Genomic DNA, 23255 nt, shown 5'->3' on the forward strand with positions numbered 1-23255 from the left:
GGCCGGGACCGGCAAACCCACGATAGCCCGGACATTTGCTCGCCTGTTAAGAGAAGATCGCATGTTGCAGGAAGAGGGAAGACTGGCAGCCAGCTTTTTCTTCAAGAGGGGCGAAGATGCTCGTGGAGACGGGTCTCGGCTTTTTACCACCATCGCCACTCAGATTGCTTCAAGCATGCCGGCCTCGAGAAAACAAATCCTTGACGCAATCAGGACCACGGCCTTTTTATCAGAAAAGAGCCTGGCAGAACAATTCCAGAGCGTGATCCTTCGCCCTCTCCAAGCCTTGGGATAATGAAGTCTCGACCCCGCGTATCATCGTGGTCGACGCTTTGGATGAATGTGATAATGAGAACCACATCAAAGCTATTATTCAACTGCTGTCAAGTGCAGGAATGAAGGATGCAGGACTGAGAGTCTTTATTACCAGCAGGCCCGAAACACCAATTCGATTAGGCTTCAGTCAGCTCTCTGCTGGACAGCACCACAGTTTTGTCCTTCACTCGGTCGCTCAGAGCACCATTCAACATGACATCAGGGTCGTTTGACAACATGAACTGGGCGAGATAGTCAAAGAATACAACATGTTGTGCTTATCCGCCAATATCCATTTGCCCTCGGACTGGCCCGGGGAAACAGGGATTGAACGCCTGGTCAAACTCTCCTGTCCGCTGTTCATCTCTGCTGCCACCATATGCAGATTCCTGAGAGACCGCAGATTTCATCCTGATTGTCAGATGGTGTCCTTGCTGGAGCTTCAAAGTTCTGCTAAGCATGCAACAACCCTACATTTGACCTACTTGCCTGTCCTGAATCGGGTTCTCGGAAGCGACCCCACGGACCAGGAGAGAGAGCGTATTATTGCAAGGTTTCGTACGATCGTTGGCTCAATTCTGATCCTGGTCGAGCCCCTATCCATCACACAGCTTGCTAGCCTCTTGGATACCGCGAAGCGGGAAGTGCAGAGCACGCTAGAGCCGCTACATGCGGTACTCAACATTCCCGGAGAAGAGTCTCCCGTGCGGCCTTTTCATGCATCCTTCAGCGATTTCCTCCTTGAAAAGGATCCGAATGATGACACATTCCATATAGACAGTCCCAGCACGCATAGGTATCTAGCCCTTCAGTGTCTTGCTCGCATGTCGCGGACCACGCATCCGACAGGGCTGCGCAAGAACATATGTAACCTCGATTTGCCCGAAGAATTGGACCAAACAATTGAACATGAGACGATCGACAGTAGCATCCCGTAGGAGCTGCAATATGCCTGCCTGCACTGGGTATATCACCTCGAACAAGCTGAATGGGTAATCCTTAATGGCGACGCCGTTCATTATTTCTTGGAAACCCATTTTCTAGGCTGGATTGAAGCTGTAGCCCTTCTTAAGAAGGCATCTACAATTGCATACTCTTTGAAGGTTCTATTATCCCTTGTCGGACAGGTAGGTTGCTGCCAGGATCAGTGCAGTTTCAGGGGGCTAATTAACATTGCAGACTCGCGACCAGGAAAAACCTTCAAGAACAGCTCATTCATCACGCGGGCTATGGAGCACTTCCAACAAGGTATGTACCTCGGTCATTGGACATTTCGGTACTGAAGCTCGACCTACAAGCTCGACCTACAGGCCCCTGCAGACACCAGCGTGTCTGCATTCATTCACGACGCAAGGCGGTTCGTTCGTTCCAACAATGTCGCCATACAAAGGGCTCCTTTGTTGATCTATGCCTCCCTGGCCTTTTCCCCAGAGTCCAGCATTATTCGCAATAAGTTCAATAATTACTGTCCCGACTGGCTGGTGCAGCTTCCTACAATATCGTCGTCCTGGGATACTGGACTACACATTGATTGCCAATATACCGATTACAGCTTCTTGTCCTTCTCGAAGGACAGGTTGAAGCTGCTTATGGATACAGAGGTGTGGGATACTATTTCAGGCCATCTGTATGGACGGTTAGACAGTCTCCTCGACAGCAGCTCAAACGGGTTGGCTGTCAAGAAGTTGACGGAAGGGTCGATAATCCGCTGTGCGGCCTTCGCCTCTGATCATGACGTGATTATCATTCTGGAAGATGGGCACGCCGTTCTCTGGAACGTGTCTACCGGTGAATTGACAGTTCGATTCCTCGGTTACAGGCGCATTCGAGTTGCAGCAATCTCCCAAACAAGGAATACCGTGGCCTTTCTGTCGGAAATGGAAAACGAAGAAAGGGGCAGTTCTGAGCCAGGAAATGACAGCAAGTGGTTGCTGGCTGTATGCGACGCTGTGACCGGTGACTTACACATCTGTGATGAGTTTTATTCACCACGCTACACCGATAAGAAGCCTCGTGCGACAAGTTGTCTGGCTTTGTCGACCGACGCGTGTACAGTGGCACGGGCCTCCAGCTCTTCGGATATTGCGAAGATCAAAATATTCGATCTCAGCGGCACAAGACCGGACGGATCTACCGTGCTCCAATACAAGGGAGAGGTTACCACGTTGGCGCTCTCGTCCAATGGCAGCAGACTTGCAATTGGTCTCGCTCCGGATATCAAAATAATTGATACTGACAATGGTCGCTTTGTCTGCAAGACACGACGAAGAAGATTACCAAGATACTGTGGACCAAAATATATGTCTTTCGCCCGAGGCAACCGTAGTATCGTATTCAGTGACTCATCCTTCCATTTTCGCGACGAAAATATGTTGTATAGCGCCTTAACAGGAAGATTGCAGGGGGGAGAAGATTGTTCGGGCAAGTTTGCGGTCTCGCCAGATGGCTCAGAGATAGCCATCAGGGGGATCCCGAACGGGCAGTATTTCCAAGTCCACAGCATCGACAGCTTGCACAACAGACCCGCACCATGGGAGCAACCAAGTACACATCTGAACAAGATAAGATCCTCCATCATGGCGCTCGACGGATCCAGGGCGGCAACGATGGCCGAAGAGATGAAGATTATCTTTCTGTGGGACCCAAAAACGCGGCAGGTCATCAATCAGGTCAAATCACGTTCTTACGGAAAGCATTTTAGGGCAGCTTTCTCTAAGAACGGAGCCGCCTTTGCTACAGATTCCCGCTATGACCGAGGTCGAGATAACCATAAAACCTGTCTTGAAGTATGGCGCTTAGACACTGGGACGCCGGTTAGACGTTTGAAAATAAAACTTGGGTTCAGGAGACTGCCGCCACCATTCGCGCTCAACCGTGATGGAACAAGAGCGGTGCTGTGCGTCAGCGAGTTAAGCAGCGACGCAATCAATGAGATCAATCTCGTTCAAGAATGGGATGTGATTACCGGCAAGCACCTGTATACACATGTGATAGCAGGACCATATCGAATTAGGAAACTTGGATATTCTTCCGACTGGTCAACAATCCATTTCCGAGGCAGAGGGAGGAAGCGGGCATACGTACATCACCGCTCGCGGGTGGATTGGAATAATGACCGTTCGGATGACGACCTACTTGAGGAACATGAAGGGGACAAAACCAAAAGATCAGGATATATCCATGCCTGGAACCCGACCTTTCCCTCTTCCTCATCAGGGACGCCGCAAGTTCATGAGTCAGTAGGAGAAGCCGCACAGAGCTCTCTGTCAGTTATAAGGTGAGCACATGGGCATGCGCTTGCGGAAGTCGACCTGACGAAAGACCTTCGATGGGTCCGCTGCAGTAACAGGTATATCATGCCTCTTGTTGTCGATTCCAGCCCCGCCTGCTACGCGGATTACAACACAGCCAAATCTGGCAGCAAACACATCATTACCATCAAAAATACGTACGACAATATCATCAGCTTTACAGTCGATGAGGAAAAGCTGAGGAATTGTCCACGCCCTTGAGAATGATGTTTCTATCCATCATGAGGCGGTGATTTGAACGACTAGCAGCAATGCAATACTACATAGCCATCTCAACTCTCTTGCATGTTTTCGTCAGCACCGATCTTAGCTTGAAAGCCGATAGGTGAAACTACACCCATGCCCATCTCAGTATCTCTTCTACTCTTTTCCCAACCCCTACCTCTTAGCCCTCATACTCCGGCTGGACAGGGGTGTGGGCCAAACCATGAAACCATGCATTAATATGCACTAGCACTCCGTACTTGCGCAGACTTTCTCTTGACATGCGGGGCATACTCAAAGCTTATTTTCTCTTGACTACATCGGGAGAACGACTAGATACTTAGGTGCAGGGCCAGGTACTCCGCATTCATCGATGTCGATTGCACATAATCAATTTGAAACGATTCAAACTAGCCTGCTTTAGCGTAGGCGCTCCTGCAATTTTGAGCTGGTCCGTTTCGGTCTGTTTTATCCTGCGAAGGACACATTGGTGGCCCTTATATCAGTGTACAGAGGAAATTGATACCGCTAGCTTTGAGCTGCAAGCCTCGGTCAACAGAAACAGAAACAGAGAAACCAGTAGGCGCGATTGAAAGCTCGAGAGCTTGAGGAGTCTTTTCACAAGCGTACACAGTTATCTTTTTTGTTTTCTTTTTTTGGCACACCACAGACCCAAGCCCTGATACTCACAGCTACCCTCCTATTTATTGTTATTTGGTTACAAAGATCAACCAGATAAACATTGACAGAGACCCAACTTATGTTTCAGCCACCAACTCGACTACTTAGGTCATCGATCAAATTTCTGGAAGCTCCATTCATAACTACTTCTTACCCTTCAGCCAACACCCACAGCCTGAGAGCAGAGAAAGATAAACCCCAGCACCCTCTGTACATGCACAATGAAAACTAAATACCCCTTCTCCTAAGCTTCACAAGCATAGGCCCGGGGTTACTATTAATCGATCAAAGATCTCCAGTTCCTCCTTCGACCCCCCCTCCAGTTCCATCTCATACCTCATCACCATGGTGGAGATTAAAATCTGCAGCTCCACAAGCGCCAAATGCCTGCCAATGCACGCCCGACTCCCCTGGCTAAAGACGATGTTATATTTCTTCAGATCGTCCCGCTGGTTGGGAAACTCCGCATCCAAATCCACCCACCGTTCGGGGCGATACTCGTCTGGATCTCTATAGAGTGACTTGTGTCGGTGGATCGAGTACGGCGAAACAGCAACCACTGTCCCCGGGAGGATGGCGTGGCCTGCGATTGTTGTAGGCCGAGAAACCAGCCGAGGGAGAGAATATGCCAGGGGCGGACGGAGACGAAGGCTCTCGTCAATACAGGCGCGTAGAAAGGGGAGATCTTTGACAGAGGCATAGCTGAAGATATTGTCATCACCAGGGACAACCTCCTCCAGCTCTTTACGAAGCCGCTCTAAAGCAACTGGATTCCGCAGCAGAAACCAAATCGTAGACGTCAGCGCCGACGCAGTCGTATCAGACCCGGCATTCATCATCATCATCGAGTCCGCAGCAAGAGAGTCGAACTGCGCCCTCGAGAACCCTGCCTCTACTCCTCCTCTGCTAGTCTTCCCACCAACCCGCTCCTCATCCGCAAGAATAAACCCCATGAAATCCCCCGACGCACGCCCCGGCGGCCCCTTCTCAATTCTTGCCCTTAACTTCCGGATACAAATATCCTCAAAGTCCGACCCGCCGAGACTCCCAAGCCGCGCAGCTAACAGCGGAATACTAGAGACAAGACGCTTGGCAAATCGAATAAGGGCGTGGGAGTGGAAGTTCCCCAGCGAAAGGCCGTAGCGCACGCCGCTGTGCAGACTGTGTATGAAGCTGTGCACGGGGTATGTTCTACCGTCTTGGGATTCCGCCAGGGTGGCGTCGGACATTTGCGCGAGGAAGCCCATGTCGCCGATGACGTCGAGGGTGAAGTAGTTGAACCTGTAGTTTCCTAAGAGTTAGATACGGGCTTTGTCGTGGATAAGAATGAACAGGGAATTCAGGTCGACAGACCATATTCGCAGATTCACCGCAGGAGCAGAGCCAGCATCACCATCAGCGTTCTCAACAAAACCATCAATATTCCCCACCAACACCCGAAACCCCCCCCCCGAATCACATCCTCCATATTCACCACCGTCTTCGCCGCAAAGGCATTCATGCTGGACGCCGGCTGCAAGGGGAAGTCCAACGATTGATGGCGGATGGTTGAAGAGAAAGGCTGCAGACGGTGACAGCTCTTGGGACAGCGAGTCAAGTATCGCCGTGTCCTGCTTCTGTCAATGTCGTCCGAGGTTAATGGGTCCAGACATACCAGCTGCTCATCCGTCGAGTTCCCAGCAACTACACGAGGAGTCTCATCGACAAAAGCTAGTTCTTTCTTGCTTTTCTCCCCATCAATCTCTCCCCATCATCAGAGTCCGTCATGGTCACATCCACTCTCTTGACTTCCAACCCGCGGTCACCAGCAACGCTCATATTGCAAAAGGCGTGGACCACCGGCTGCTTGCAAGGTAGGTTGGCATTCTTGCAGCGAGAGCATGGCTGCTTCCGATCGCATCTGACATGGCGCTGGCGACAGTTCACACATGCTTTCTTCGAGCTGGCTGGGCTCATTTTGACAGGATGGAGGTTGATTGAGTCTGAAATATCTCAAGGTTTAATGTACTTACCCCGCACTGACATCAGCTTCTCCAACTCGTCCCCACACAAGCGTTAGATAGCCCTACAGAGTGGTTGGTTACTCCGTGAGAAGACTCATTTATTCGATTCAATATCAATTTACCGTCAACAGACAGAGTGGCACAATATCATACCACCAAGCTACTTCTCTCGTGCTTGACTTGCCTCAGCAAAGACCCTCCACCCGTTCCGTGCCAACGATCGATGCATCCCCTAGCTAATGATTGATTCCAGAAAGCAGACATGGAAGTCACTATCTCTTAAAGACTGAACAAGAGCCATATATGTCATTGCTTGTGATGTCTGGAGTTGTAGCGAAGCTATGTATCTTTCTCGGTCTTTGCAAAGGACAGAACTCGGCGGTGCAAGGTGCTGCAGACGAAGGAGCCGAGGGGAGCATGCTGCCTGCTGAATGGGCACTGCTGCTGCAAATCCCCAGTCAATCATCCTTGACCAGTCAGCCTTCTTCGTGGCTGGTAGAATGCTCACTTACCTTGTTACGTTGTATTCCGCATCTATAAGGATATTCTGTGGTGCTAGACCGCCATGATCGAAGGCGAACGGCACACTGTCCAGTTCAGGCAGGATAATGTCACGGAGGATGTTCATTTGGCTGACGCAATCCTGCTCTGTGATTCCTTGGGGTTGACCATTGCGGACTTGATTGAGCTTGTTCCGGATGATCCTAGTAAAGTGTTCCGTGGCAGTGACACCTAATAGTCAGCAGGGTAGGTATCACGGAATCTCTATCGGACTGCCTGGAATCCACGTCAGTGCGATAAAAGAAACCCCGACGACGTTGTCGAAGGTGAAGTCGCAGCTGCGGAGCTTTGCAGCCCATTGAAAACCCGTTGTCTCAAGCTCTGTTAAGATATGAGTCTCGGATTCGAGGAGCTGAAAGATGGTTTCTCGGGGAGCGCGGACGAACAGAGGCAGCCGGATGGCCCAGCTTTCGCCGTCGGCAAATTCCACCTTGAATACTCGGCATTGGCCTCCATCGAAATGTCTGCTCGTGGCAGGAATCTCGTTATCCGATCGTAAGTGGGAGACGGCAAGGGGGATGTTCTATTGGTGGAAGTTATGCTGCTGCATGGTTTGTCTGGAGATAGCAGGTTTCTACAAGGTGTGGAGAGGTGAAACAGAAGACAACCATAACTATAGCCTATTGGCGGCCCGAGTATTTCACACAGGCGACATTAGCATGACTCATTCAATGCAACTAAGATGGTACATATCGATGACTTTATACACCTCCTAGAAGCATACCTTCCATTTTGTACTCTGTAGAAAAGAAACAGCTCAGAATCGTGAGGAATACAGTGGAGCAACGAAGACTTGATATCTAAGCTTGTATCCTGCATGTAACTACACTGACAAAAACCAAGTATAAGCAATAAGGATTTAAGTGAAAGAAGCAAAGATGAGTATAGTCGGGTAACCCCTTCACCACCGAACCAAATCACATACGCTGACATACAGGTACTGAGCGGTCATCCCACTAACAGCTATCAGGAACAGTCGTCAGGTCCGACCGACACCCTCCAATGGTCGAAATGGTCCGTATACCCAGAGAAATTGTTAGACTTCGTGTGCACCCTGCACTCATTTAGAATCTCCTGCGCCCCGTCGGCGACGCTGTGCTTCGACGGAAGACGGCGGAAGTTGGGTGACTGGTAGAAGATAGAAGTTAGATTCGGTAGTCGAATAGGTGTAAGTTATTGAAAAGACAAGACACAAGAGACGACGCACAGAAAAGGATAAAACTGGAGGTAGATGGAAATTCTAACTTACATTATTGCACCATCTAACCTTGACCTTGCTCGTGCAACTCACTGCTTCGCACTCCCATGCACTCAGTGATGGTGCGCGTGTGTGGCCTATGCTGCGAATGTGCGCGATTGCTTTCTCGAGGCTCTTTACAGATACCCCGGGCCGGACGTCCCCGCCCCAGCATTTGACGTTTCCTTTGCGTCGGACGAGGGTATTCCCGGTGGTGGTGGAGGCGGGGGTGTCGTATTCAATGTCCGTGGGGGTGTCCTTCCAGTCGGAGTCGTAGTTGGGATTGAGTTGTCGAAGCTGCGTGTATACTTCGTCGACGGTGCCGGTGAGCTGTACGGGAGGGCTGTTGGGCGATAGGCGGACGGTATAGGTTCCGGGGGCTTCGGGGAGGTCGAGGTCGGAGTCGGGACTGGTGCTGGCTGTGGGGATCTGGGTAAGTGGTTAGCATAGAGGAGCATGATGGTTTGTTGTTTACGAGTGTGTGCTTACAGCCAACGCCACTGAGGCGTATAGTGCAGCCGTGAAACTGATGAAGATTGATTTCATGATGAAACGGGTGGATTATTGGAATGACAACTCTGGATGAAGTGTGTGAATCCTACAAGATAGAATGACACATACTGAAGAGGGAGGTTCTATTTAACATCCGTCTCGAAGTCACTGCGCGCTGTCTTCAGCAAGACTATGCTCATGAGGCCTCGAGCCCTCTTTGTTGGATGATCTGTACTACCCTCAGCCCTGGAGAAGGTTGATCTGATGCCGCTCTCCTTTTGAGAATGCTCACCACTAGCCGCAACCGTGCTACCAGTATAACAAAGGACCTGGCGTAATGAGTCGCGCCTGAAAGAAATATAAACGTATCCTAAACCACTATCCATTTCCGGCTGTTGGCGCTGATTGCTCGCTTTGTATAACCCCGGTCTGCGGTACCTGGGCGTCTGCAAGACGAGTATTGGCACAATTGGAGTCTGAATGCAGCACATACTCTCATGGAGATTCCTTTCCCCCCTCTAGCTATATGCGGCATATGCCGGTACGAGCCTGCTGTTTCCTTTGTTCTGTGTGTTCCGATCCTTCAATATTCATGCCACAAGAATGTTGGTTAGAATCCTCGCTAGGTCTTGCATCACTCTCCTATTGAAAGATCTCACTCAGCTGGACTTCCGCTGTACTGATAATCTATAGTGCCCTGATAACCATGAGATGTGCGTTACTCGTACCAAGCCTTCTGGGCTTGACGACTTTGTACACAACGCACTTTTGGGCGTCCAAAAGTTCTACTGGATGCTTGCCGCACCTCGAGTCTAGTTCACTGTGGTGATTCCGAGAATACCAGTGCTTGACCAGAAGTTATCTTTTCCCTCTTCATGTTTCCAGGATAGAGCAGTTTACCTCGATAATATACCACCTCTTGAAAGTTCCCCGTAGCTTTACCCCGACCAGAAGCCAAGAAGGATCAGGGCAACTAAAGAAACGAGGCTAATGCAAGGACTGTACAGTCCTCTTATCTATCTTACTCCACACCTGCAGTGGCGCGGCGTCATCATCATCGAATTCACTTCCCCGCACAGCACCATCTTTCTGGTTGCTATTGCTGCGGCTGTTGCTTTTGCGTTTCGAAACCGACTTCTACCGAGCATCTATTACCAGCTGAGCTTGCAACAATCTATATTCTCTACCAACACAATGCCACCCGAACAACCCCGAAAAACCAAAAGAGGCCGCGCCAGACCCCTCCCCGCGCACGTCATGGCGCGGAATCTCGCAATCGAGAAGCGCCGAAGGGTCGAATTGAATGAGGATTTCCTGGTATGCCTGTCTCCCAGCTTTATTTACCTAATCATTATGTTATCCCCTCGACATCAAAGGAAGACCAAACTAAAGAAGAACCCAAGAACCTCGCACGCCTCCTCCCCACCCTCGCACACACCCGCCGCCTCTCCAAAGTTCTAATCGTGAACGAAGCCCTACGCCATCTCTCAGCGCAGCGAGATATATGCGTTGCCGCGGGGAGGGACATGCAGGGTCTTCTTGCGGAGAATAGTCGGTTGAGAGCGGAGGTTGAGGTTCTTCGTGCGAGTCGCTGTGGGTGTGGAGGAGTACCCATTCCAACAGCTGCACCAACACCGGCAGCACCCCCGCCTGTCACTGAAGCGATGGCTCAATTGATGAGCGTGAAGGATCAGGTTTACGGGGTGTTTCCGGCTGGGTTTGGGGATAACTGGGCTCCTGAATTTATCAATCGCAGATCTAGTGGTAATTCTGGTGCTGATGGCCATAACTCTACCCAGGGTGATGGTGTCTCCCTTGAAACGCAGGTGCTGGCTATGGACATGGGGTTGAAAATGGGTAGAGGATTGTCCAGAAGCACGCCGTCTCTCCCTACCCAACTTGAAGGATCCAAATTCCCTGTGTCGCACTCTGCGCCGACTCCAAGCGAGACGACAGTGTCAGGGATCGAGCCTTCCAGCTCCTCGCATCCTTCTGGAGGTATGCTGCCTGAGCTATCTATCTCTGAACCCAGTTCAGGATCACCTGCCCTGAGCGAGCTCATCGACGAGTGTCTGGCGGCGCCGATGTTGCCTTCCGATGGTATTTCCCCTATATCTCCAGCTATGGGCCTTCCAGGTGGAATCTGTCCTGGTCTTGCGGGCAGTATCCCGGATGATCTCTTTAGCTTGTTTGACACCGTCATAGAGGGGATCGACATTGACATGGACTTGAATTACGCGTTCAGCGGTATAGAAACCAGGGCACAATGAATATCGATAGATAACGACACTGGATACAGGCAGATTAAGTTAACAACAGTCATAACAAACAAGCCTATCCTAATCAAACCCCCTCAGAACTTCCAATATAACCTCCCTACTCCTCCTCTCATAGCCCTCAAACCCCTCCAACGCCTCCCGCAACCCCCGTCTCGTCGCCTCATCCTCCTCAATCGCCCTCGCAAGCGCAGCCCCATCATCCGCTAGATAATCCACCTCACCCAGCTCTAATCCCCTCGCCCACCCCGACTCAGAAAGAGGATCCCGCGTCGCCAAATGCGCAAGCCGAGCCGGGACACCGCGCGAGCCACTAGCGGAATCCATTCCCGGCGGGGGATTTGCCTCGAGTATATGCGCCGCCAGCTGCTGGATGATATCGGCGGGGATAGTGGCATGCTCGCAGCCGAGTTCGCCTATGGCCATTGCTTCGCGGGGGGACTTGAAGCTGGAATTGAAGTAGTCAGTAAGTCACTCACTCATTTACTCCAACTAAAGGAGATAGAAAATGTGTGCGCTGGTATTGTATCACCTTACCTAGCTACCTTAAGCAAAGGAACCTCCATCCCATTATCACGAAGCTTGCTATAAGCCTCCATAATATGAACTACCCTAGCCGCCATAGGATGCTCGAGTGCTGGATCATCTACATCAGGCCACTCCTCATCGTGCGCATGATACCAGGGCACTATCGATACCAAAATATATTAGCCAACGCAACAACGCACCATATTCTCCCAACCGATTCAAAAGATCCCAACCTTGGTCAATAGAAACACAGAATATATAGAACTAAGAGAGAAGAGAAAAAAACTCACAATTAAAATAAGGACTAACCGCCCAACACCCGGCCTGCACCGCCGCAACCGCCTGCGGGACCGAAAACACACTCGTCGCGAGCGTGCGGATGCCCTCACTTCGCAGGATCGGGGCCGCGTTCAGTGCGGGGCCTGTGCAGGGAATCTTAATGCAGAGGCGGTTCTTGGGGATGTTGGCCTTCTGGAGCTCGTGGGCGTAGGAGCGCGCGTGGGTTAGGGTCTTTTGTGTGCTGTATGCCTGGGTGGGGGAGGTTTGTAGGTGGATGATGCCTTGGGGGTTAATATTAGAGATGTTTTGGGCGGAGAGGAGGGCGCTCTTTGGTAGTTATAGTGATATCAGCATGAGTTTCTTGGGTGATGGGGGTTGAAAGGGTAGGTTAAGGGTAGGGTACGTACCATCCGGTCGAGAATTGCTTCCCATCCTTGTCCTTGCTCTTTGGCTTCCTTTGTGACAGCAAGGAGCAGGTTGTGGTTCTCTGGGAGGATTAGCTGCTCGTATACCAGGCGCTGGTTGCTGGTTTGGTCGTGGGGTTTGAAGGGGAGGAGCTTGCGGGTTTCGGCGGGGTCCATGCTGTCGATGTCGATTTTTACTGTGGGGCGTCAGTGCTCTGCTTCATCTCGATGGAGTCGTACATACGCTGCTGTTGGAGGCGATCGAGCCATGTTGTAGGTTTGTGGGGGGGTTCCATTTGTAGGGTTGGTGCAGACCGACGGTGACTGTCTAGCTGTGGGGATAGAGTGTGCTGGGTATGAGTTGAAAGCTGTTGGATTTCCCAGGGATGAGGATGCTACTGTGGCCCCTTTTAAGCACAGTTGTATAATGTGACTGTACAGGTATATGTCTCAAGGGCACGATGTGATCCTGTCGTAGGGTCCGTACTGTACAGTCCAGGGCGCTACTGCAGCAACTGTACAGTCCGTGCTCCACTGAGTGAGCTGGGCAATGATGCGCATTTCGCCACGGTAGCTTCCAGTGTATGAGAAGATTGATGTGTGAGATCACCCAGGTCAATCTCTAAACGGTCTTAAGTAGATCCACGCTACCCTTTCGCAGTACATACTCAAGACTGGGCAGTGACCCAGATTCAATACTTTCAGATTTACCTACGGCGACTACAAAAGCCCAGATAATCACCAAACAAAACAACCAAAGCCACAACTTCAATCTAGACTACCAGTTTAAAAAACAGTCAACCCCCCATCAACAACAACATCCGCTCCCGTGATATAACTCCCCGCTCGACTCGCCAGCAGCACCACCGCCCCCGTCACCTCCTCCGGCACCCCCATGCGCCCAAACGGAGTCCTCGTCGCCCAAATCCGCCGATGCTCCTCTAGGCCCTCCCCCTCATTCAATATCGTATCCATATACCCAGGACTGATACTATTAACCCTTATCCCGTACCGCGCCCACTCCGCCGCCAGCGACGCCTTCATCGACAGAACCGCGGCCTTGGATGCATTATAGTGTACCTGCGGTTGCGGAAAGTTTACAATATGTCCGGAGATACTGGCCATGAGGATGATACTGCCACCGGATCCACGACTCATGAATCGCGCCGCGGCCTGCGCGACTAGAAAGCATCCTGTCGTGTTCACCTGGAACATCCGATTCCACTCAGTCACCGACATATCCAGCGCATCAATCGAGGCCGCGATGCCCGCAAAGCAAAGGACGATTTCAACCGAACCCAGCGACTCAACAACAGCGCTAACAGCCTCCCTAACGGCGTCAGCGTCTGTGATGTCGACTCTGTAAAACGTAATCCTTGCATCGGGAAAGTCCGGCTGCAGCGCTGCGATGGTTTCTTCGGCTTCAGACGGGTGCAGGTCGAAGATGGCGAGGCCGTGCAGGCCGTGCTCTAGCAGGGCGCGGCAGGCGACGGAGCCGATGCCGCCCGCGCCGCCGGTGACGATGGCGGTACCGGTGGTGGCGAAGCGAGCGCTTGCTCGTTCAGATGGTGTAAGATGGGGAGGGATAGGAGGGGGAGGGGAGGTTTTGGATGAGGGGGAGCCGGTGCTCAATTGCATGGAAGGAGGGGTGCGGGAGGTGAGCTTTGAGCGGTCGGTGGACATTTTGGCGGGAGATGGAGGTAAGAAGCCTGGAGAGGGGCTGAGATTGGATTAATGGAACGAAGAGGATTAAGTAGTTGGAGGTGTGTGTACTGTACAGTGCAAAGTGGGGATGGGATGTAGGGGCTGTCACTGTGCAGGATTTGGTGGGTGGACTTTTAGACTGCTTAGCTGTGCTACATTTTCCTCATTGGTTTACTCCGATTCACGATCAAATTAATGATAGGCTTCTCACTGACCCTGGAGTATGTGCTTATACAGGAACATTATTGATTTTGGGCAATCCACGGCCGGAGACGAGTCATCTTGGCTGATTGTCTATTGGATGTCTGATGGCTAAGCAACATATAGAGGCGCGCTGACTCTAAGTATAAATCATTAAAGAAAAAAAAAACAATCAAGGTATCCAATATCCATGATAGAGAGAATGATGGAGCGCAGTCCCATTCATCAACGATGTTCTAGTTATTAGTAGCAGAGTAGCAGATCAGAAATAATCCCTCGTATAGATCAAACAGTGACTTATGGCAAGCTCAGTCCTCAAATTCGTTCCGAAGCTGGGCATTATAGACCTCTCTATCTGCAAGTTTGCGTCTCAACGTGGGCACGATATCCTGTTCCCAGAACCACGGCATAATCTGATCGAAAGCATCATGGTATGGGCATTTTTCAAGAAACCTTGGCTGGATTTCCTTGTCAAATATTAAAAGAGTCCAGTGGGACTTGATAGAGCCAGGCTATACCAAAACGTTCCCCTATCTCAAAATGCGCCCAGTAGTCGTGAGAATGTCGCCGGCCCTGGAGAATACCTGTTGCTAGACCGCGAGATGCAGGCTTCTTCTCGGTGGTGAGGGCAGACATGAATTGCAATCGAGCTTCGTTGTATTCGTGAGACGCAATGCGATCAACGGCCGTGTTTGTCAGCCAGTGGGGCGGCTGAACCATCTCTATAGGCAAGGAGCATGCCCACTCGAGGTCGATGAGCGATGTGATATGCTACTCGTCATCGATAAATATGTTGCTCTGGTGCAGATCTGTCAGGGAGTATATAAACGGCCCTTGACGAAGATCACGGTTGAAGAATAGAGGAAGTGCTGCTCACATTGTTGTTAGACGTCCTGTTTGGTATATATAGTCACTGAGGTCGTTTATCGCATTCGGCTGGTAGCAGAGTCGGTTTTCATGGTAAGACAGAGTATCGACCACAAAGGAGTCGACTGTAAAGTGTACTCCCGGGGGAGTATCAGTGGGGATGCGTTCATTCTCCAGGGTCTGCATCTCCAGAGAGAGAGGACGGTTTCCAAGTAGAGGAAATTTGTCGTTGTTGATAATGAATGATCCGATCCTTGGAAGTGGTGTCTGGGATAAACTCCGATAGATTTTGCTGAGATCGTCAAACAGATTGGACCGTAACTGGACGTTGTCTTTTTCTGTAGCCCATGTGGAAGCGAGCATCCTCCCTTTCGTATCCTCGATATATTCAATTAACAGATAGCCAATACTAGGCCGATCGTGTTCAAGTACTTCGATCCCGCTCTGGTGACGGGCGTAGTCCGAAGGGACTGGGCGACCGAGAAGATATAGCATGCAATTGCTTAGGCGCCGCAACCAAGAGGTCAGAAATGAAAGGCAATCAATTCGGGTGAACTAGACAGCCAGTAGTTGCTAAATTAGATGGTCAGGGTTCCAAAGATCTCCTACAGTTTCCCCAGTAGACATGGCGAACCCATAAAAGGCGTGGAATCGGGATGTCCGGACAAGTCTCTTCTAACCAGGCGTAGGCTCCTGCCTCGCATCGAATCTCTTCATCAGCATTCCCAGGGCGCAAATCCTCTCCAACACGATAGGGCAAGGGAAAACGAACAATAACACGGTTCCCCACTTGCTGCTTCGAATTCCAGTCGACGATAGTGACTGGAATGCAGAGGTTGAACCTTCTATGGATTTACTCCTGCACATCGGGCACCCGACAGGCGCTCACTGACTGGAAATTCAAATGATGAGCAACGATAGCTTGTATCCAGCTGAGCTTGCTTTCGAGAAGGCTGAAGAATTGAGATTCCTGGCTGGGGTACTGAAGTCGATGTAGAATATAGACCTCCCTACGCGACGCCGCGGAGTAAGTAAGCTTCTCATTGAGTAGCCGCCGTGTTCGGGGCATAGTTACTCTATAGAGTAACTCAGATCATCCAACTACCAAGTGGTGAAAGGAGTGGAGGGCATGGAGCTGTCAATCGCATGGATGGAGGGATTCAGGGGTCTAGAACACGTAGCAAACACGAGACACCGTGCAAACAATATATATAGATAGCCCTAACTATAGCACCTTGTTCTCTCCTACTAATCTCTACGCTTGAGTATTACGATTACGAGGCTTAGGCTCTGACAAGTAATCCCCATGGATTGTTCTGTCTTCCCCACCGAGTCTCTAGCTCCAAAGCCTCCAACCGAGCCAAGCTCGTCGGCAGTTCTCCAATCAAAATCGTCGCTCGGCAAAGGAATCCCTTGATACCATGGATTTTTCCCCGCAATTCCTTATCTGTGCAATTGAATAGAACTAGCTCAAGATGTCACCATATCATGCGGGGGATCCGAGGCCCATGAACACCCTTGCAGCCTCTTCGACATAAAGCAGCCTACCCCTGCTTTCTCCAGCGATATCCAAGCAATAAACCATTATCCGTCCTGAAATACCAGCCATGGCAGTTCTAAACCCAACCATCGAACAAGTCAAAGCCTCAATCGACCAGGCCCTAGAGTATGCCAATATCTCTCTGCGAGAGCTAAACCACAAGGTAACTATCTACCTCCGCTGTCTTGTCAGACAGCTATCTAACCACCTACCTCGACGCAGATCTGGTCCACCCCCGAAACCGCATACCAAGAACACCAAGCCCACGATGCCATCTGCGCCTTCCTCGAAGATCGGGGTTTCACCGTAACCCGCCACGCCTACGGCCTCGCCACGTCCTTCGAAGCCCTATCCGGCACCGGCGGCCGCCTCGTCAATTTTAACGCCGAGTACGATGCACTGCCGGATATCGGCCACGCCTGTGGGCATAATCTCATTACGACGAGCAGCGTAGCTGCATTTCTCGCTCTGTCGTCTGTTCTTAAGGAGTATGACCTCCCCGGCCGAACGCAGCTGCTCGGTACCCCCGCGGAGGAAAACGGGGGTGGGAAGGCGAAGCTCATTGATGCGGGGGCGTATAAGGGTGTTGATTGTTCTTTGATGGCGTGAGTGTCGCTTTCCTGTATTATTGATATGTTGATATTGAGCCAGCTAACGGGTTTTAATTTGTTAGCCACGCAGGTCCGAAAGAGCTATTCCCCGGAATCATATCCGACGGGTGCGCGGGTGTTCTGATGAACGCGCGGAAGGAAATCCACTGTGAATTCAGCGGCAAGAGTGCACATGCAGGCGGGAATCCGTGGGATGGAGTTAACGCGTTGGATGCGCTGGTTACCTCGTATAGCAATGTTGCTGTGCTACGGCAGCAGATGAAGCCGGATGAGCGGGTGCATTGCGCGTTTCTGGATACGCCGAAGGTGGCGAATGTGATTCCGGCGTGTACGAAGGCTTATTGGCAGGTTCGCAGTCCGACGTTGAAGGGGCTTGATGGTTTGATGGGTAAGGTACGGAGGTGTATTGAGGCGGGGGCGTTGGCGACGGGGTGTGGGGTTGAGATTGTTGAGTATGAGTTTCTTTTCTCTGTTCGAGAATGCGAATTGGTCTTGCTGATGAGGGCTTATAGGAAAGAGCTCTACGCGGACATCAAGCTCAATGATACGCTTTGCGGTCTGTATCAGAGGTATATGGGCATGTACGGACGGAATGTCCTGAAGTCGCATGAGAAGGTCTTGACCGGTTCTTCTGATATCGGTATGTTTCCCTCTCGCTCTCTTCTCAATTTCACTGCTCATTAGTTACTTACCACTGCAGGAAATGTGAGCTACGTGACACCCACCCTTCACACTATGTTTGCCATTCCAACTTCTGCCGGCTCATTCCCTCACCACCCTTCATTTGCCTCTGCCGCCGGAACCGATGACGCTCACACCGAGGCCCTGGTGGTAGGCAAGGTCTTGTCTTTGACGGGGTGGGATATGGTATCCAACGATGAGCTCTTTGAACGTGCTACGAGCCAGTGGCATGAAGCGCTGGAGTCATAGGTTTGGGTTCACAGGGCTTCGTCTTTTGTAGCACTCACAATTCCAGTTAAGATAGACACGGAGGGTACAAATCATGCAGTAGATAGCAGTAGGCACACAGGAGATGTGTCAACTGGGCTTTTCTTGAGATGCACCGGGCAACTTGGTGCGCGGAACAGCCGCTGATGTGATCGTAGACTGCGGTCTCTGGAGTCGGAACCTAATGCATATTGATATTACAAAGTATCCAGTCTGATGTCTATACAGTACGCAAGTTTGATAGAGCGCAAGTTTGTTCCTGGCCAGCTGCCTTCTACGGGCGTAGGAATCGGTCCCCGGCCCCATACGCTCGATCAACTCACTACCCTAACCAGTATCACTTCGCCTCCGAGAAGCTATATAATCGAAGAAACCCTGCAAAGCTTAATGCCGACCCTGTTGGAAACTGGATACAGACAACAATAAGTATCCGTGGTATTGACAGCCGATGTTATCTCCGAAGGAGGAAGTAATACGTATAGCTCCAAAATCCAAATCTCATGCTGGATCGAGGGTTTTCAGCACCGTCCTACATCAGCCTTTGTCGACATCAGTAACAGACATCATCTCGATATATAACCCTTAATATAACCCTCGACACCATCAATTAACTCTAGAGTCTAGACGCAGAACCCCGCTTCCCACTGGAAATCTCCTTAACAACCCCCCAAACACCAAGCGCCTCATCCCACATCCCATCCTGCTGAATCTCCACACTCCCATCAGGCTTTAGCACCCTAATCTCTTTATGGTTCTTTGTCCCCCACTCTAAATCCCCCTCCCCATGCACAAACTGAATCAACGGATCCATCACCGCTCTACTGATAACAGGCTTCTCCCCCTCCTCAACCACCTCCCCATTGCCCCAAAACCAGATATACTGATCCGTCGCGTGCGTCACGCCCCACGACAAAGGAATGCTCTTCTCCGCGCATTTCAGCCGATATTCGATTCGGTAGCGGTAGATAGACCTCTCCATCTGCTTGCTGACACCTGTAGCGCTGGCAGGAGACGGGGTGGCGAGTGAAGAGATGAACCCGCGCTGCATCATGTGTACCTGGATATCCGCATAGATACGTCCGAAGGCATCGGCGTTCCAGTTTGCGCAGCCAGGGGGGAGGGTGTTGTCTGGGTAGTACTTCTCCATAAGGCTATCAACGAGAGTGGGGTTTGGATAGTCTGCTAGCAGACGAGTTCGAAGACTATCTTTTGTATTCTGCGATCGGGGGCGCCAGGTCGCGTAGAGGGCGTGCTCGTCGCGGCATTCGCCGATCATGAGGCGGATGTTGCGGTGACTTAGTTGGAGTGCGAAGGTGCCGTCGATGATTGTTGAGAATAAATTGGCTGGGATGAAAGTATTGTCTATTGTTGGGCGGAATTCGTGGATGGGGATGCTTTCCGCGGCGGCAAGGAGGTCTGATACTGGTGTTGCACGGAGGCGGGTGAGTTTGTCGGGGGCGGAAGCCGGGATGTTCAGGGCTGAGAGGAGCTGGTTGAATTGGATTTCGGCTGTTGAGAGGGGCTTAGGGGGCACGGTGAAGGAGTTGGACCAGATGCAGGCGCGCTTGACGAGGGAGTGGTCGGTGGGAAGGCGGAGGTCGTAGGCTAGTTGGTAGCAGACTGAGTGTGCGCCTGGGCTAGGGTTAGTGCTGAAGTATATCGTGAAGAGCTGGAGATGGGGATGCGTCTGGAGGTACCTGCGGAATACCCTGCGATCGTGATCTCAGACTTGTTCCCACCGAAGAGACTGATATTTTCCCTGACCCATTCCAGCGCCATGCGCTGGTCCCAGAAGCCGTGGTTTCCGATACAGGTTTCTTCATTGGATGAAGCGTCCTTCGCTAGCTCTGAGGAGGAAAGAAAGCCAAAGACGCCAAGTCGGTATGCTGGCATGACAACAATCGCGTTAAAGTCCGTTTCACCTAATAGCGCGGCGGCGGAGAAGATATTGGGTGAGCCGAATTGCAGAAACCCCCCATCTACAGCAGAGTTAGCGTTTATTTCCAAACATGAACGAGAGAAAGACTTACGAATAAAAAAGAGAATCGGCCATCCTGGGTAGTAACTACGTTAGCCACGGAGTTTGGAAGCCAGATATGGGGGGTAACTACCATCCTTGGGAGGCTCTCCGAGAGGAACCCAGATATTGCACTGGAAGCAATCCTCATCCCAATCCGAGCATGAGAGGTTCATGAAAGCAGGCTGTGGGCAGGTTCCTGTAGTGCCAGGGCATTGGAATGGCTGATCTTTGGTGCCATAGCTGTACGTGTCTGGTAGCTTCTGAGCCTTGCGCCAGCGCGCTGAAGGACCTAAAGCGTAGCGGACGCCGCCGAAATAGTGGCAGAGATCTTTTTTGGAGGAATCTGAGATCGTGACGCCTTTCACGTAGCCCTTATTGCCGAGCGACGTGACGAAAGGTCTCTGGAACGTCTCCATGTTCTAGATTGATGCTCCTGTTGGCTTCGATATGGGTGCTAGGTGGAATCGATTAATGTAGTCAATAAGCCCGGAAGATGATGAGATTCTTATCTACCACTAGGAGATGTTCTTCCTTTGTAGGCGAGAGTGGTCGCGGACTTTGTGCCGAACGCAGGGGGCAGCATCCTGAATCGACGCGCAGTCTGTTGGAGATGACGTGCAATCGGCTCTAGAACTGGACCCCGAGTATCTTTGGTACTTCTAGCTGATCGTCTTTGCGAGATGTAGAAATAAGCGAGGTCAAAGGACCACCTTGAGGGGGGACTATCTCCACACTCTCACTCTAGGGACCTGCGGAAGCATTCCGTCTACTCTGATAACATGTTCTGGAATTGCCTCTTGGATTTGTAGCACTAAGGTCCAGCATTCATTCTCGTATCACAGCAAGCGTGAGCATGACTGTCCCTTCCAGCTGTCTCTAGCAATATCTACATGATATATCTGAAGCTGGTAATCTCCAAGTCCGTCTTATCCGACACTCCCTCGGCAATAACCTCAATCTCATTCGCCTCTCGCAGAACCCCATACTTCTTATCCCGCCGTCTATTCTCCCACCCATAGTACACCAACAAACAGACAAGAAAAAACACCCCAATCGCCAACCCAGCCACCGAGGCCGCCATTCCGGTCTTGCATTTGTTAGCCCCGCTTCTCCATAACATCCTACTAGAGTACTTACACCATAATGCGGCTCCTCACTCTCAAAAAACAGCTGCGGTCCAACAATATTCCCAACACAGTACGCCACAAAAAGCAAACCACTGGTCGTGCTGCGCTTCGTGAACCCCACCACATTAGAAGTAATCAAGCTTAGCGAAAGGGGGATGTTGACCGCAAACACAGCCGCGAGCGCTAAGCCCGTGAGACGGCCTTTCTGATCGCTGGAGTCTAATTGCCATACAAGGATGATACCGATCATCGCGGCTGTAGTGTTGACGATCATCATGAGGACGCGGGTGTTAGGAACGAACGAAGCGACGGAGGTAGTGATAACGAGAAATACGATTTGGGCTGCGCCGAGGGGCATTTGCATGAGGAGGGAGCGGAGGGGGTCGAAGCCGAAGCCGTTGATGATGATTCCGGAGAACTGTTGTCGGTTAAACAGTCATTCTAAGAATAGTCCGCAAAAGAAGGAAAGATGAGACGGGATTGACCGAACGTACGCTGGTAAGTCCCCCATTACACAAATTCACTGCGAATGTATACAGAACGAGGAACCAGGTTTGGGGATCCCGCAAGGCAAGCCATGCCTGGTTCCACTTGAAGACACCACTGTCAAGGACAGCAGCTTTGCTCACTAAACTCCGCTGGTAGGCAATGGTTCGCTCGCGCTCGTTAAGGAAGATGGCTTTCTTCGGCGTATCTGGGAGAATCACTAGAATGAAAAAGCCGATCGCAGTGGTGACTGCGCCTAGGAAGAGGAATAGCAACTGCCAGCTGGTGATTGTAGTTATTTTGATATTCCCAATGCCGTAGGCAACCACGCCGCTGATGAGATTGGAAATGCAGTTTCCGAAGAACCAGGCTGCTTGTCTATATTATTGTCAGATAAGACGGTTTGCGGACGGATCTGCAAGGTGCGACGTACCGCGATGGCTGCTCTTCTCGCTTGTAGTACATGCTAATAATAAGGGAGAAGCCAGGAGCGATACTCGCCTCTCCTACACCTAGAAAGAAGCGAGCCGCCATGATACCTCCAAAGTTTTTGGCGGCAGCGTGGCACATGAGAACACCACCCCAAACTAGGCTAGAGAGATATTAGCCGTTGATTGACAAGCAGAGCAGGGTAAATACACGCAAACACTGAGGTACTTGGCCAGAGGTAGCCGAACCATCAGGTAGGAACTAGGCCATGACCAGGCGAAATACCCAAAGTAAAAAACGGCAGATGCCCAGGAGTACTGTGCATCAACGAGGTTCAGATCTTTGCGAAGCCCAAATAGGGTTGCTTGAGTAAGGGCCAGTTTGTCCATGTATTGCATCATGTAGCAGATTCCCATCAAAGGGATCAGACTAGATAAACAAGTCAACGGATGCCGACCGTTGATCGTGCACGGAGAGAACATACACCATATCCAGCTTCCGTACTACCTTTTTCTCTTCCTCTGGGGTAGCTGAGATCTCCAGCACCTGTCCGAGGCTCTCATCTCGGGAGGCTTTGAGCTGGTCACAAGCCATAGCATTCGTGTGTTGTTTTTCCATGATCAGAAATATAGTAGATAATAAATAGAGCAAGGTATGGAATCAGGAACAGAGAGTCTTCTTCTCAGCCATTATATATGGATGCTGTATATGATATACTACACCCATTAGAACCTTATCACCCCCTCTCGCGATTGCCAGCGGCAGTATGCTGTTCATTCCGCTCTCGCCACTATCGCGCTGCATAGCCAAGAGCAAAAGACGGAACTTATCGTTATCATTCCAGATCTATCTACAAGGCAAAGGAGATAAATCTAGAACCGAGGGGAGAGAATGCTTTGATACGCTTCTTTCCCGACAGGAGCTATCCAAAACCGCCTAGACCAGGGTCGTCGGCAGATTGGCCAATGACGGACTGCGCGTGCTTGCTAGTGCCCTGCTTTCCTATCGGCTTTTGACGAACAGTCCAATGG

General features: G+C 51.0%; 8 protein-coding genes across 8 annotated transcripts; 3 read left to right on the plus strand and 5 right to left on the minus strand.

The window, feature by feature from the left end:
• Positions 1-737: 737 nt before the first annotated feature.
• BJY04DRAFT_223380 (uncharacterized protein) lies at positions 738-3827 on the plus strand (the record flags this gene model as incomplete). Its single annotated transcript, XM_073717681.1, has 5 exons — positions 738-1239; positions 1300-1442; positions 1495-1563; positions 1614-3592; positions 3659-3827. 5 exons carry the CDS (start codon positions 738-740, stop codon positions 3825-3827), a joined length of 2862 nt encoding a protein of 953 aa, XP_073565972.1.
• A 2847-nt stretch (positions 3828-6674) lies between these two features.
• Positions 6675-7686, minus strand: BJY04DRAFT_210812 (uncharacterized protein; the record flags this gene model as incomplete). Its single annotated transcript, XM_073714312.1, has 5 exons — positions 6675-6746; positions 6777-6981; positions 7027-7246; positions 7289-7598; positions 7654-7686. 5 exons carry the CDS (start codon positions 7684-7686, stop codon positions 6675-6677), a joined length of 840 nt encoding a protein of 279 aa, XP_073565973.1.
• Positions 7687-9998: 2312 nt separating this feature from the next.
• On the plus strand, positions 9999-11074 carry BJY04DRAFT_223382 (helix-loop-helix domain-containing protein; the record flags this gene model as incomplete). Its single annotated transcript, XM_073717682.1, has 2 exons — positions 9999-10121; positions 10208-11074. 2 exons carry the CDS (start codon positions 9999-10001, stop codon positions 11072-11074), a joined length of 990 nt encoding a protein of 329 aa, XP_073565974.1.
• A 69-nt stretch (positions 11075-11143) lies between these two features.
• On the minus strand, positions 11144-12587 carry BJY04DRAFT_223383 (aldolase; the record flags this gene model as incomplete). The annotated part of the gene is made up of 5 exons (XM_073717683.1): positions 11144-11528; positions 11618-11768; positions 11899-12214; positions 12295-12488; positions 12536-12587. The coding sequence occupies 5 exons, from the start codon at positions 12585-12587 to the stop codon at positions 11144-11146; spliced, it is 1098 nt and encodes a 365-aa protein (XP_073565975.1).
• A 490-nt stretch (positions 12588-13077) lies between these two features.
• On the minus strand, positions 13078-13929 carry BJY04DRAFT_210814 (uncharacterized protein; the record flags this gene model as incomplete). Its single annotated transcript, XM_073714313.1, has 1 exon — positions 13078-13929. The coding sequence occupies one exon, from the start codon at positions 13927-13929 to the stop codon at positions 13078-13080; it is 852 nt and encodes a 283-aa protein (XP_073565976.1).
• A 2741-nt stretch (positions 13930-16670) lies between these two features.
• On the plus strand, positions 16671-18144 carry BJY04DRAFT_231977 (M20 family metallopeptidase; the record flags this gene model as incomplete). The annotated part of the gene is made up of 5 exons (XM_073719666.1): positions 16671-16766; positions 16826-17208; positions 17277-17666; positions 17727-17854; positions 17915-18144. 5 exons carry the CDS (start codon positions 16671-16673, stop codon positions 18142-18144), a joined length of 1227 nt encoding a protein of 408 aa, XP_073565977.1.
• Positions 18145-18775: 631 nt separating this feature from the next.
• BJY04DRAFT_210817 (Alpha/Beta hydrolase protein) lies at positions 18776-20598 on the minus strand (the record flags this gene model as incomplete). Its single annotated transcript, XM_073714314.1, has 4 exons — positions 18776-19794; positions 19860-20141; positions 20193-20216; positions 20274-20598. The coding sequence occupies 4 exons, from the start codon at positions 20596-20598 to the stop codon at positions 18776-18778; spliced, it is 1650 nt and encodes a 549-aa protein (XP_073565978.1).
• A 470-nt stretch (positions 20599-21068) lies between these two features.
• On the minus strand, positions 21069-22842 carry BJY04DRAFT_210818 (major facilitator superfamily domain-containing protein; the record flags this gene model as incomplete). The annotated part of the gene is made up of 6 exons (XM_073714315.1): positions 21069-21269; positions 21320-21727; positions 21804-22173; positions 22229-22387; positions 22435-22653; positions 22709-22842. The coding sequence occupies 6 exons, from the start codon at positions 22840-22842 to the stop codon at positions 21069-21071; spliced, it is 1491 nt and encodes a 496-aa protein (XP_073565979.1).
• Positions 22843-23255: the final 413 nt, after the last annotated feature.

Source organism: Aspergillus karnatakaensis (assembly GCF_047715665.1).
Source record: "Aspergillus karnatakaensis strain CBS 102800 unplaced genomic scaffold BJY04scaffold_71, whole genome shotgun sequence".
Lineage (NCBI taxonomy): Eukaryota > Fungi > Ascomycota > Eurotiomycetes > Eurotiales > Aspergillaceae > Aspergillus > Aspergillus karnatakaensis.